Source organism: Sceloporus undulatus, chromosome 3 (genome assembly GCF_019175285.1).
Source record: "Sceloporus undulatus isolate JIND9_A2432 ecotype Alabama chromosome 3, SceUnd_v1.1, whole genome shotgun sequence".
In the NCBI taxonomy this organism is placed as follows: Eukaryota; Metazoa; Chordata; class Lepidosauria; order Squamata; family Phrynosomatidae; genus Sceloporus; species Sceloporus undulatus.
The window spans coordinates 149,955,945-149,971,919 of record NC_056524.1 but is presented as its reverse complement, the minus strand read 5'-3'; the positions used below and the strand labels follow the sequence as shown (position 1 = coordinate 149,971,919).

The following is a 15,975-nucleotide window of genomic DNA, read 5'->3' as shown; positions in this document are numbered from 1 at the left end:
GAGCAAAACAAAATATGATACCAGTACAGTGGAGCCTTTCCTTACATGGGGGATCCGTTCCCGCCGCCCCCCATGTAAGGCAAATTCCACGTAAACTCGAGCCCCATTCAATAGAAATGGGGCTTGTGTTTGTGGCAACATGGCACGCGCGCGCCATTCATTCAATTGTAGCGTGACTTCCGCGTAAACCAGAAGTCGCGTATGGTGCACCTGCATATGGAGTGGGCACACTATATTAACAAAGTAGAGATGATTAGGTACTACTTCTTTAACAGAAAAGTTAGTAGCAGAGACAGAAATACCATAGAAAGAACAGGGATAGTTTTCTGCATCACAAAAAATGAAGAGCTGTTCAACAAACTTTTTATTCAAAACTAACCATATGTACATATGAAATGAAACAACCAGGTCAGGTAAGCCTTGCATAAGTAAGCAAAAGCATTTTGAATCTTCTGCAGACTGTCTAAAAGCTTCTTTCAAATTTCTTTTGCTGTTCACGCATCCTAAGTAAGGGGTTCTAAAGGAAGCTGCTGTTACTTTGCCTGTTGTTGGCAGGCACCATCTACTAGAAAATAGGATCAGTTGAGGAGTATCCTTTTTCAACTGCTCAAGCTTTATTACACTGTTTATTGTAGACATGTCGCTGCAACCCAGCAACTAAAATTCTGTACTTCTCCAGTCCATAGGAAGGAAAGAGAAATGATGTATGAGGTTGATATCTGCTGAAGCAGGTCAGAATATGCAAAAATAGTACAAACTGATATCAATACAAATGGATATTAAAAGAACATCTCATATCAACGCATGAATATTAACAGAGCATAGGACTAGAAAATTAAAATGGTATTCTTATTCTGGATAAACCTAAGACCTTGATTTGTGAATTACCACCATGGGATCTCTTCAATATGTGCAGTGGGAGCACTGAGGATTAAGAGAAGAAAGCAAGAAAGGCTCAAGAGAGAATTTTGAGCAGATTTGGTAAGTGAAGGATCTATTCACCACCAATTCTTCAGGGACTAGTCCCAATTCTGCAGAAAGAGGATCCCCTCCCCCAAGTCAGAATAGCAGGTCTAACAATGAAAAGGCATTATCCACTAATAAAAGAGGCTGCTTCAAGTATTATCTAAACAAAGAACTCCTCCAGGATGACAGACAGAATCAAGCCTTGGATTTAGCCAAGGTCTTGGTTTCTCAGATCTTTAAGAATAAAGCTGCACTTCCTATTAAATACCATAACACTATTCAGTAAGTCAAGAACACAAGGTGGGAAACTTCACACACCTCCAAGTTGACCAAGCACTCAATTTAAAGCAAATTTTGACAGGATGATATATGAAATATCTGAAGCAGCTACAATGGACAATCCTTTACATTGCCTCTGGCTGTCAAGTGACAGTCTCACTCCACAGTTACCTTGAAGCTTCCCTTAAAAATCTGATCCATGTGAGTGTTTTAAACTTACAATGTCTCTTTCCCAACCCTTGGCTCCCTCTCCTTTTGCACATTATTCCCCCATGGGTAATGGGAAGAGACAGTAAATCAGCTACACACTTCCAAAGGAACCACCATTTTTTGCTTTCCAGCCTGATTCCTCTCCAGTACAGCAATCTTTCATTCACTGCATTCACCTCAGCCATTTCTCAGGGTCACTGTGGATGTGATTGTGGCAGCCACAACTGTTTATGTGCACACTTGCCCCATTCAAGTTGAGAGATGTGTGGAGGAGCAAAGTTAAACATCATAGGAGCCATGCTGCAAAAGAGAGCTTCAGGAAACAAGTCAAGTTGAAAGAAAAGTTTTCAAAGGCAAGCTCTCACTATGGGAAGATAAGGCCAGGGGGCTTTCCACTCATTTAATTCAGGTACTCTTTAAATGTTAAAATTCAGTGTTCCCAATGTGTCCCAACCACCCTCAAAAAGATTTACACACATATGGGATAAGCATTTGTACTACAAAATAATTTTCACAGGCATGCATTGTTTGATCCCCAATCTTTGTCACCAATCCATCTTTGTCAACAGCGACAAAGTGGCTTTATTTCTTGCTTTATCATACTATTAAAAATGACAATAAGTGCTCCTCCAGGAAGCTAGGTATCATACAGGAACATTATGATACTATGTTCTCTTTTTTTCTTACCACTAGCCAACAATGAGCAATTTAGAAAATACAGAGGAAATTATACAGACCTCAAAGGTTTTGCGCAAGTAACCTAAAAGAGGCTGCACACCACATGGCTCACCAAAGTTCCTTGGAAATCCTGCATTACAATAAGGAAACACCACTACCGACTCTGTTCTTGCAACTCTTTCCAACTCTAATACAGACCAATAAGTTCTACTTTTTTTACTCTCACAAGCAGGGCATATTTACAGCATATGAAATTGCTTTATACAGAACAAGAGCATGATCTATTACATCCAGCCATGAACTGACCAGGAGCAGGGTTCTAAGGGCTCAGAGCATGGATATTGCCTTGGTCTGAACATGGAACCTCCTACATACAAGACGTATGTTGAGCTAAAGAAAAAAAGTCTACATTTTAAAGGCCTTGAATAAAAACAGCTTAATATAGGAATATTGGGAATGTCTAACCTGGCCCCAGGTTCTTTGTGTACGTCACCAAGTCCTCCATAGTCTCTACCACTTCCGCCACAGTTAGGTATTCCAGAATTCCTTTGCAGACACGGATTATTTTACGAACCTTAAAATTTAAAATAAAACGTAAGAATTAGACTTTTCATATAAACCAAAATGGTTTAAATTAGAAGGCCTGCTTATAGTAAAAAACAGAACTTGAAACATTAACTACAATAAGGATGTGACATTGCAATGTACAATATAATTGGTTTGTACTAACATTCTTTGCACTGTGAGGATTTGTTTTCAGGGGAATAAACACTACACTTTACAATACATCTACCTTTGCCTGTAGAAACCATTATTTTCTCACTCTGATGTGAACATTTAGTATCTAATTTGTTACACATTACATGCATACACATCACTTTGAAATTACTGGTAATATAAATTTTGCAACTCCATAATCTATGAATTTCCATCATGTTCTCCCAAAGTAAAAGTTCCTTTCTGAGTAACGATTAATGCAGAATAACCTAAAATAACTGTTAGTACATAGCAATTATTTCACACCTCGAATCTGTACAATGAATTCCAACATGCCATAAAATATTGCCCTTTTAACCACTGAAAAAATGGATAGCTGATTCTCTGTTGATTATTGTACATATATATCCAGCATGATAATACAAGTTAGAGAACACAGAATCAGATCACAAAGATGATAAAAGAGTGAGTACTTTCTTGAAATTAGCTTTCTAGAAGGCAAATTAACTACTGTGTAATTTCAAAATCTATTATCCTTAATGATACCATTAGCCTATACAGTAATCATTAACAAATCAACAGCCAAGGGGTCCCATAACATGGCTGATAAACATGGTTTCAATGCCACCAACTCTCACAAATAGAGAGTATGCCTGCAAAGAAACAATTAGTATATATCCTCACTCCAGGACAACATGCTAGTGTTCATTCAAGAAAAATAAATGTGAATTTCATGAATAGTGCCAATAGGAAATCAAATAGTTGTAGAGTGGAATGGTATCAATGATAGAAGATAAGTGACATCCTAACTATTGGTTTGACAGTTTCTAAAACAGTCGATACAGTGGACCTTTGTCATACGCTGGGGTTTGGTTCCAAGATCCCCCGTGTATAACAAAATCCATGGATGCTCAAGTCCCATTAAATATAATGACATAGCAAAATGGTGTCCCTTATAAAAAAAAATGGAAAATCAAGGTTTGATATTTGAAATTTATACTTTTTTGGAACATTTTCAAACCGTGGATGATTGAATCCATGTATAAAAAATCCATGTATAAGAAGGGCCAACTGTATTTGCGAAGTGTTATAAGGAAGAAAGCTACATTCAAGTGAATATTCAAAACACCCAACTGCTAATGAACAAATGTAGTTTTACTACGAACAGAAAGCCCACCTCAGCCTCATCAAATGTTAGAAGTAAGTCTGATGTCCCAGAGAGAATGCCTCTTGATCCATCAATAAGGTAGTCACGAGCAGGAACTGAATAAGGATCTGTTTGGAGCATCTGAGCTGCCTGGACAAGCTTGGTGCAAGCATTTTCCACTCTGTGAAAAATCATTATGAAACAAATTAATGTTTGTTCTCTCACCTATATGGAATAGGTTGACAAAGGATATATAACCTGGAACACTATGGATCTTACTGTCTTCTTCAAGACACTACACAGCCTGCTGAATGTGAACTCTGGTTACGTCTACCACCAGCAGCATTTTCTATTGACTATCAACTGAAATAAAAAACAAGATGACGTAATATTGTTTCATTCAAATGATTAACTACCATTTAAACATGCAGTACTTAGGACAGAGCCAGTATAGTGTATGGGTTTGAGCATTCAACTATGACTCTGGAGACTAGGGTTTGAATTTTGGCTCAGTCATGTAAATCCACTAGGTGATCTTGGGCAAGTCACATTCTTTCAGCCTCAGAGGATGGGAATGACAAACCCTCTCTGAAGAAACCTGCCAAGAAAACCACATGACAGGGTTGCCTTAGAGTCACCGTACGTCAGGAACGACTTGAAAGCACACAACAACAACATTAGGGAAAACTTCCTATTACATGCAAACATGCGTAGCTGTCAATTAATTGCCCTTTTAGGTTTAAAGGCTGATTTCAGAGGGTGGGGTCAATACCACAATAGTGACAGGGGGAGATACTTAATGCAACTCTACTAAACTCACTGTGTCTCTGTTTTTCTATGAGTACCTAATCCTGTAACAGAAAAGATGATTCTAAGTTTACTTCCCAAACTTTTCTCCAAAATTACATATACACAATTCAAAACACTTGATAAAACAAAGAGAGAAGAGCAAAAAAAAAAAAAAATGTTCAAAGTATCTTAACACAAAGATAAAGTGATCCCGACTTGTTTTCAGTTTTCACTGTGTGTTTTGTGGTTGTTGGCGTTTGGTTTTTTTGCTTGAGCGTTGATGTTTCTTTTTAAATTGTACCCTTGCTTATCGCAATTTATTGTAAGGAGGCCATTTGGGGTGCTGAACATACACAAGCACAAGCACTCTACATGTTTTATAGTAGTGAATGCCTGGAAGTCAAGAAAGGAAACACTGGCCTGTTACAGACTGCCAGAATAAAGCTCCTTCGGGTCTCTTTGGAGGTATGCTATTTAAATGATGCATGCGTCCTAGGAATCCGGAAGCTGCACCAAAAGCTACACTCCAGTGCTTAGAAATGGAGTGTGGCTTTGGTGTGACCTCCGGACTCATAGGACCCATGCATCGTTTAAATAGCATACCTCCAAAGAGACCCGAAGCAGCTTTATTTTGGCAGTCTGTAACAGGCCACTGAGTGGAAAAGTTCAAATAGTATTTACTGAAAATGCAAGAGAAAGCAGGCAGATAAAAAACAGAGCAGCAATCACTGGGATCTATGGCATATTCTACACCAACTTCAAATTCAGGGAAGAAAAATGAACAGGTTAGTAGAGAATATTCCTCTTTCACTTCCCTATGTTGTCAATATAAGATTAAAGAGGTCTGTTTTATATTTTATAACAATTTTGTAATGATTTTTTAGTCTGTAACCCTGTTTTGATCCAATGGGAGAGGCGGGGAAACATAAATAAAATTTATTATTACTATAGTATATCTGCATTTATATTCATCTCTTATTTACCTATCATACAGTTACTTAGCCCATTCTACTCTAAAACCACCATCCCAATTCCAAAACCCTAGGTTTAATTTAATTATGCTTTCCTGAAAAAGGTTAGAATTTTTTACTTCAAAAAGGTGCTGTCATGTTTGAATTACCCATCCGTCATAAACATTTGGTATTTATTTATGTGTGTTTTAATTAGTGAAAACATACTGTTTGGTCCTTTTTAGGCTATCAGCTAGAGCAAGCCAACCAAATCTGCTTTAAACCACTACCTTATATGACAAACCCTATGCCTGAGTTAATTTCAATACATTCCATGAGATGATTGTTCCTTGCATTCACACACAGTTTCCTAAAGTGCCAAGTCTGGAATTGGACAACATGTTCTCACAATGAACACAATCTAATTTCTGCAACACTAATCCAAGGATTTTGGTAGGTCAGGGACTCATAACTGCAACATAATTCTCTATTAGACAAAAGTTTAAGAGCAAAAGAGCATTGTTCTAGTCAAGCCAAGACCAACATGCCTATAAATCTGTTAATTTTGTTGCACACAACATAAAACTATATTTTGGATAGATGACTGTTACAGACAGCAGACTGCTAGACGTGCAAACTAAGCTGTAATGCAGATGAGAGCACCACATCATATTTACAAGCCAAATTTAGCAAAAGATTAAATATAATTCACTTGGCTGGTTTTAGAGACCAGCAAAGGGTCTTGTAAATGCCACTAGAACTCAGTGTGTTAGAAAGCATCCATGGCATCAGCAGGCTTTGAAATCTTTACTTAGGTTAATAAATAGAAGTTATAAGGAAAGGGTGGTGTTTCTTTTTCCTGTTTTCATTATAAGAAGTTAAAATTAATAGTGAAATGAGTAGTGAAAGTTTAAATATAAAAGTAATAGGCTATTATTATTATTATTATTATTATTATTATTATTATTTCTTATCCGCCTCTCCCCATGGATTGAGGCGGGGAACAACCACAATTAACAGACAATCAAGTAAAAGGCAGTGATGGCGAAGCTATGGCACGCGTGCCAGAGGTGGCACTCAGAGCCCTCTCTGTGGGCACATGTGCCGTTGCCCCAGCTCAGGGCTTGCCAGAGTTTGTTACTAGAAAGCCAGAGGGACACGGCACTTTGCAATAAATAAGTGGGTTCTGGGTTGCAGTTTGAGCTCTCAGCCTCTAAAAGGTTCACCATCACTGGGTTAAGGGATACACTGGCCTGTTACAGACTGCCAAAATAAAGCTGCTTGGGGTCTCTTTGGAGGTATGCTGTTTAAATGATGCATGCATCCTAAGAATCCAGAAGCGGCACCAAAGCTGCACTCCAGAGCTTAGGAATGGAGTGTGGCTTTGGCGCGACCTCCGGACTCTTAGGACCCATGCATCATTTAAATAGCATACTTCCAAAGAGACCCGAAGCAGCTTTATTTTGGCAGTCTGTAACAGGCCTCTATATCTCTTGGCAAATGGGAAGTCAATATTTGTTATCTTTTTAATTAATGTATTGTTTTCTTTTTTGAGAGGGTTGCGGAATGTTGTTGTAGGTTGTAGTATCTTGTGCTTCTGTTATATGATTTATATGTTTACAATTATATGTGTGTTATTATATCATTAAAAATACTTTAAAATATTAAGCATCTTTCCATATTTTGTTCTTTCCATATTTTTTAAAATCATTTTAAAAAACATAATCTCAATATCTGAATACAAATACCATTCTGCGGGTACAAACAAATTTATCATTCTTTTCCTATTACATGCTACTTGCCTCACTATTTATTCCATACAGATCTTGACTTTGGCAGAGCTCTTTGACTCAGCCAATTTGATTTTACAGTTGTCATCACTTTTCCAAGACATGGTTACTAAAATCTAAAAAAAACCCACCAGTGATTAAAGTATATATGTTCAGTGTAGGTGTAATACAGGCAACCTGTGACCTAGGTCTCGGCTGTAGTTCTTCAGCCTGAACTGTGTGTTGGGAGAAGGGTTCACATATTAGCTCTATGCTAAATAAATAAATAGATGGCCACCCTATTGAAATTGGCATCAAATGGGAGTGCTGTAGTCTCTCCTGACATGTTAGTTTTTTTATGTGCAAACAACTTTTTGTACAAAGGGGTATTCAATAAGATGGCCCTCCACCAGTCTGATGTGCTATTGTTCAGAGACAAATTCTTTGTCATAGTGAGAACCAGGAGAGTGGCACAAGTAACACACGCTAGATCTGAAGACCTAAACAGACATGGGGCAGTCATCATTCCAGCGTCTCAAAAGTAAGTTGTTTCATTGCTCATTGCTTTTTCCTTACTTTCTGTTCCTTAAAGAAAACTTTAGGATTAATAAAATGGCATAACACTTGAAAATTTACTCTCAGAATGCACCTAAAATGCCCCTTATAAGTAACCCTTAGAAGACACTGAGGTCATCATAGCACTAAAGTAACTTCATTCCTACTTGCTGCATTACCTTTTGAAATGTAACTCTGTTCCTCCCTGTGACACATGCAGGCACACAAAAGTAATTTCTTAGGGGCGGCTGCTTTACTTGTGACCTCCAAAATCTTGACATGTTTAAAGTCAGAGCTCTTATAATACCAAATTATAGGTAAAGTAGGTGCGGCAGAAAGGAGAAGATATCGGAAGAGAAAACATCCTCCTCCTGTTGGCTTTCAGCTACTTAACCAGGATTAAGTGAAATTAGGAGCCACACCAGTCTACACAGAAAAATGAAACCCTTTAAGCTTTACCATCTCCTCCTGTGCCTTCCACAGCTCTTCCTGTGCCTTAAAGGAAAACATCAGAACAATCATAATGCCATCTATCTAATCTTCAAAAAATAGATGTGGGCACTAAGCAATATGCCTAACAATCAGCCATGCAAACAGAGTTCAAGATTAGATTTATTCCTCTAATCTTGCTCCCTGGAAAATACATCTGTTTTGGTGAGTCACAATGTCCTAGATCTAGGGCAGCCCCACACCTCAGTCATCATCTTGTACTTAATATGCATTACTAACAACAATGTGCACTATTGAGAGGATGGCCAGCAATGACTTTTTTCAATGAAGAGGAAGCATTTGATATTGTCAAGGGAAGTACAGTGCTCCCTCGGGTTACGAAATTAATTCGTTCCGCCGCGCCGTTCGTAACCCGATGCATTTCGCAAGCCGAAAAGGGCTTTCCGTTAGCGCTGGCAAGCCGCGCGTTTGAATTTCGCGCCGAAAAAAAATTCGTAACCCGAAAAAACCTTCGTATCCCGGAACAGTTTTTTCCAATGGAACTTTTTCGTATCCCGGAAATTTCGTAACGCGATCAATTCGTATCCCGGGGTACCACTGTACTTTAATGATACAATAAGTATCTGTTTGGAATTGACACATGAAATTCATTACAAATGCTAGTCAATTAGTTTTCAGGTGTCAGAGTGAAATCTGAGCCAAGCCAAGGGCTGAGAGAACTTGGGAGAAACTAAAAATACTGAAAATGCGACAACTGACATTCCCACCCACACCCTTCCAGCTTTCAAGGATTGTATCTATTGGGGGGGGGGGGGGGGGGAGATGATTTGTTCAAATGAACTCTCAGTACTGCAGAGACCAGGTACTAGAAAGCTATGACAACATTATAGAATCTAGTATAAATCAAGCAAAACTGAGAACATTAACATGAAGTTTATTTGTTAATTACGTAAGTTGGCACATATGAAAGATTTGCATGTAGTTCTCTTGTATCTTTTTAAAATGCACTGGTGAATCACGTACATAAATGCTTCTCTACATAAACCGATCTCCCACATATTAAAAAAAAAACCTAGCAAGATGATGTGTTAGTGGTTATATTCAGTCAATTGTCAAAGTGTTACCAATACTCCTTGTTAATTACTAAATCAGAACATCCAGACAGAGATATAGAATATAAAACCAGTTTTATAAAACCTTATTATATAAGAAGTTAAACAATTAATTTCTTGTACTTTTGGCACACCCTTAGCTGCTATCAAACCAAACCCCTATTCAAATATTATTGATTTCTTCTACTCAAGATACAATTGATTCCTATATGCCCCAGTCCTGTCTCTTACATTTACCTGTCCCTACCTCTATTTCTTGCTGGCTCTAACCACTTAACAGACTAGCCTTTTCCACACAGCTCCACCTAATAGCATTCCAGGCTTGCCCAGGTTTTCGCTTCACAGTCACAATTTGGTTTACTTACTTTATGAATGCAGGTGGCATATCTCTCTTCAGAATCTGGTCTTCAGTTGTCTGAACAGTTTCTTTTCCAACCTGAATGAGAAAAGAAAGCGTTTCATTTTATCATTGCTAGCTTCAGAATTCAAAATTCTTAAGTTACCAAAATGAAAGTTAGCATCAAAGCAAAAGTTAGAATCGTACAAGCCACTGTATGCCCTATTACTACGTATGGATACAACAAGAGCTGGACAGTTAAGAAAGCAGATAAGAAGAAAATAAATTCATTTGAGATGTGGTGCTGGATAGCCAAAAGACAAACAAATGGGTCGTAGAACAGATCCAGCTGGAAATCTCCCTGAAAGGCAAGATGACAAAACTGAGACTGCCATGTGAGAAGGTTAGACTCACTAAAAAAGACAATAATGCTAGGGGATGTAGCGGGTAGTAGAAAGAGAGGAATGTCACAGGTTAGATGGATGGACTCTATTAAGGAGGTTACATGTATGAGTTTACAGGAACTAAGCAGAGCAGTGGAGGACAGGGATTACAGTAGGTCTTTTGTATACCTGTGGGATCTGTTCCGGACACTACCGCATATGGCAAAAATTGCGGGACCTCAAGTCCCATTTGTTTCAATGGGCATGCGCCACAGACACACACACTATTGTAACAGCTGGGGCTTGCTGCCCACATAAGCTTAAAGGTGCAGATGGCAAGCCCACGAATGGGGCGTGTGTGCTGTATAACAGCATTTACAATTATCAGCCAGAGCAGAGTTCATACATCTTTCTACCCCATGTAGGTCAGTAGTCACTTCTCAATGATAGAATGACAAGCATTTCTGGTACAAATTGAATAAAAAAATCTCATGGAATACAGTATGTGGATCATATTAGAAATCTAATATTAGATCAGGATTTTATGAGAACCGTTGAAGTGGCCATTAACCCATATACTGATTATTAGATTTTAACCACAGGTTCCTCTGACCAGAATATCAGTCCCATAATTACGTAGCGTGAAAGGACCCCAAGGAAGGAATATTTATGTTCTTTCAGGGGCTCTCGATACACTAACATTTTGTTACAGGTTTCCACCTCTGGACCCACCCACCCCCAGGAATCGGAAAACCACAAATATTCAAGCCCCCATTGAAAATAATAGTGGCATGCTCCGACACACGGCCCTGTGCGTGCGCCACGGGTGTGCATGCCATTTTGTCTCTCCTGGCTTCCCATCTGCAGAAATTTAAGACCGCAAACAGGAAGTCCGCAAAACTGGAGGGACGACTGTATATATATTTTAATGTTGCTGCCATTCTGGCAATCAGAACAACAGGGGGCAAGGAGAACCACAGGAATAAAACAACAGCCTGAGATGATTAACCTTTTCAGATTTACTTTCATCACGTTGACATTTCAGGCATACAAATAACCTGCCAAGTGATAAAGAATCCATTGCACACACACATACAAGGCAGAGTGGCTTTTTTAATAAGAAAAAAATGCTTCCATCAGTGATCACATTAGTGATTTACCCACATCTGTTAAGTTGCCATCTGTTCAGTTGATAGGTTTGTTCTTTCCAAAAGAGCTTCCGACTGTTCTGTGTTATATACACATAGTTATGCCACAACACAATCAGAAGAAAAATAATGCCAGAACTTTTTTTCTCAATAAATATAAATACAGATAGAATTATCAGATGTGTGAGTTGCTCAACTCCAGACAAGTCAACACTTTGCCATCTTGTATTCTCAGCTGAAGAAGTACTGAGCTTTGGTCCCTTGAGGCTTGGTCCTTTGCTGTGGCATATACTTAACACTATTCAACCCAAAATGTAATTGATCTAAAATTGTTCTTGGCCTGTTCACTCTCTCTCTCTCTCTAGTACATTTACCTTTTTTAAAAAGCCTGCCTATTCATTACTAGGTTGTAATATTTTACTAGTGTTATCCTGTCTTTCATCATACAGTCATTCACAGAACATTATGGTTCCCATACAGATAATATAATTATGGTATAACCACTAAGTACAAATGCAGATCACAGGCAAAGATCCCTGTCCTGTTTGAAGGATGGATGCAGTGGAGTGTTACTGAATAATTATTTACAGTGATAGTTCCAAAGCACCCACAAGTAGTTGGCTGCTATTACCATTTGTCTAAATATTCTGTATAAAAGCAACTCTTCTCAAATATATAATGCTTTTTAATTCCTTTTTAAAAGCTGACTGCTATAAATTGCTGCCTGAATTAGGAAAGTTTCTCTTCTCATCTATCTCATAATTGTCCCAATATCCACAACACAGCTTGAGACACAACAGAAGCTAACACTTAAACTATGTGATATTTCTCCTCTAGTATATAGTGAAGCCAAACCTGATTAACTATAAAAATAACCAAACCCAGTTGATATATTTTAAATTCAGATTCATCTTGATTAGATGTCTGGTTGTACTCTTGATTATATCTTTGACACCGAATAGTGACTGTTATAATTTTAGCTCATTTTCAAAACTTTAAGCTCATTTTCCACATCAGCGTGACTGTATGCTATTCTAGGGTGGAGGGGACTGAAGGAAGAACTTTATACAACTGAGAGATTGTACAGATGTACACAAATAGTTATCATATTATAATCCTGCCCTTTCTGCGAGCAATACAGTTTGAACCAGTGAAATGTTACCTAAAAGTCCTGTCCCATTTGTGAAAATAAAATAAGATGCAAGTGCACACGTGTTCATGAGGACAAATCAGTTCATCTCTGAGCAGAACTGATGTGTGTCTTCACCAGTGTTTTAAAATACATACCATATTTCACAAATGGATGCTATGTGTACAACACAGATAAAAAGTTGTGAAATTAGATAAGAAATTAAAGAAATCTGCTCAATCAAATCAGCCTTTATCAGGAGACTGTCTCCTATTATACATTTAAATTACCCTGTGCAGGACAGTTTCATGCCTGCTAAGAAAGAAATCACTAATCAAAATGATTACTTGCTTACCTTGAAGAAAGTAATAGTTAAAGAAATAATCATGCACCATTTAATACATGAGAAAACCCTACCCACACCAATGCACTACTAAACTACATATTTATCTCCCTTAATTCAGGGTTCACATTTTTCAAATTTTGTTATGGCAATGGTCATTTTTCTAAAGCTTTACACGTTTAGATCTCCTGCTCATGGATTCTGCTGATCATTTAGATCATATCTACACCTATACATTTCTAAATTTCCTTTTAACCATAAGGGATCTAAGAATTATTTACATAATATTATTTTTTTAAAAAACAAAAAGAAAATCAACAACAGTTACTTCAAAACATTTATACTCATAACAGAGTATGCAATTAGACTTCAGTATCATCAGCTTTCATGGGCAATAGACCGGAGATCAGAGCATCTAATGAAGCATGCATTTGTCCATGAAGGGCCAGATTTCCTGGTCTGTGAAATTAGTTCCAGAAAGGGCAGTGTCTTCCTTCCCAAGGCTTCAATTTCTATATTACTTTTAAAAAACACACACACAAAATAAAGTAACTGCTGTTCAGAATGGCAGGAAGCTAAGGATAGGCAATTTTAATGGCTTTTGCACACCAGGTGGCAAAATCATGTAAAGTTCATGGAAAAATAAACCAGGATATGTTTGTGACTACATAAGCATTTTGCTCTTGTTTGTTTTTTCTATTATATAATTGTATTACATGGACAAATGTCCAACATTTCCACGGGAGGGGGACAAAGAAGCACAGTTCAATAACCAATGACATATACACTCTACAGGTTTGAACCAGTCCTATGGTCATTCCTGTTTCCCCAGACCAGGAACTCTGGCACCTGAGCAAGAGATGAGGGTCTGCAAAACAATTCTCAGCACACTTTTCAAAACCGTAACTCTCACATTTCCTTGCCAGGCCAGGCTGGTGGTGGTGACTGAAGGGGCTGTATAAACAGTCCCTATGGGGCTGCACAAACAGTCCCTATGGGGCTGCATGCAGCTGCCCCTTCTTCAGCTGGATCGAGGCCTCAGCAACCTCATGACCCCCGGAGGTCGCAGAAAGGAGCCGCAAAAAGCATCTCCTTTTGCATCCTCTAAAGGACGCCATAGCCACGGTGACACAGCTGTATGGTGCCCCTTTGGCACCGAGTCATTTGAGCACAGCAGCGGAAGTGTGTCATGATGCCACGCACTGTCTGGAGCGTCGCATAGCATCATGACGCCCTGGGGCAGAGTTAGAGCATGCGTCATCAGGACGCTGCGCCCTGACTCCGCTCACAGGTCGGCACAAAGTGTCAGTCTGTATAAGCTCTGAAGTCTACAAAAGCTCATGCTGCCATTCCTTCTTTCAGTTAGTCTGAAAGGTGCTACAAGATTTCTCTACATACTTATTATACAGACTAACATGGCTATATCTTGGAATTCTACCACTTCCTGGTATTACCATATATACTTGACTATAAGTCGACCTCATATATAAGTCAAGGGCAGATTTTGAGGCCAAAATTAGGGATTTTGATATGACCTATGGACAAGTCGAGGGTAAAACCTAGGGGCAAGTAATGAAGGATGCAAAGGATGAAGCAAAGGAAAACAATGCCTAAGAACTTACAAAATTACAGAAGGCTATTTGTACTCACTTGTACATCCAGAAGGCTGGATGGATGACAGATAGAAGTGAGTCAGTCCTTCCAGGGCAGATTAAACTCTTGCCTTTTACCAGGGGATGGATACTGTATATATACACAAGTTAAAGTACAGTACTTACGTTGACCCTTGGATAAGTCAACTCAGGTTTTTTGAGTCTAAATTTCTAGACTTATACATGAGCATATACATTAAGTTTCTCTTAAAATGTCAAGCAGCAGATACAGCTACACATCATATAAATTTAGATACTCCACAATCAACCTGTAAGCAAGGACTATTATCCCCTGTTCTACCTTAAAACTTGTAATGGGAACAGCTTTCAGTCAAAAAAGCTTCCAGTCAAAGTGATGGACAGCATGCAAAAAGTATTAGCAGAAAAAAAAAACAGTTCACACAAAAACATGGTAGAGCCCAGCAGCAACAAGGATAGGAGGGGCTGGCTTACATTTGGAGTTTTCCCTTATCTTTTGGTCAGAGAGGTGTCATCCTGGTCATTTTTTTAAAAAAATTGTTTTTAAAACCGAAATACTGTACTGACTTCAGCAATTGGACTGAAGGGAAAACATGAACCATAAATGAGAATAGCTAGTGCTGCCATTTTGTTCTAAGCCAAAACAGTGGTGGGAGTAGTGGTGCTGCTGCTACTGATGCTCAAAAAGAAAAAGATGCGAGGTAGGTCTATCTATGCATCTTCTGCAGCCCAGATAGCCAAGAAATTCAACAGACTCTACAGCAGCACCTCCTGACCATGAGGAAGTCTTCTCCCCTTCTCATGATTCAAAAACAAGAAGAGGTATGGAGGAAAGCAACATGTCAATCAGCCCTTTTCTTAACCAATTGTATACCCATTCTTTCTTATTCTATATATTCAGCAGATCACCTCAAAAGATCAAGAGCTGAAACAGAAGGGGTTATTAGGGACTTGTTTTTGTTTGAGCATTCTTATAGATTCAGTTCTCCTGATACAGGCCTGTTACAGACAGGCCAAAATAAAGCTGCTTCGAGTCACTTTGGAGGTATGGTATTTCAATGATGCATGCGTCCTAAGAGTCCAAAAGCCGCACCAACCACACTCCAGTCCTAAGGACTGGAGTGCAGCTTTGGTGCAGCTTCCAGACTCGTAGGACGCATGTATCATTGAAATACCATACCTCCAAAGTGACTCGAAGCAGCTTTATTTTGGCCTGTCTGTAACAGGCCACAATTTCTTGGGGTTCGGTTCGTTGGTCATTGTCACCTCCGCATCTCTTTGCTCCATGGAGGGTGCGTTTTAAAAAACACAACAATTCCTGGGGCCCTTCAAAGCCTTGTTGTTGTTGTTTTTAATGAAGACATGATTTGCTGACATGATCC

The 15,975-nt window shown here is 38.7% G+C and overlaps 1 protein-coding gene across 1 annotated transcript in view; it reads right to left on the bottom strand.

Moving 5' to 3' along the window:
* The window catches only part of VCL (vinculin), a 91,941-nt gene that overhangs the window by 51,072 nt on the left and 24,894 nt on the right, over positions 1 to 15,975 (bottom strand). The window contains 3 exon segments of the mRNA XM_042457767.1: positions 2,599 to 2,707; positions 4,028 to 4,178; positions 9,988 to 10,058. Of these exon segments, the coding sequence (XP_042313701.1) occupies positions 2,599 to 2,707; positions 4,028 to 4,178; positions 9,988 to 10,058 (331 nt within the window).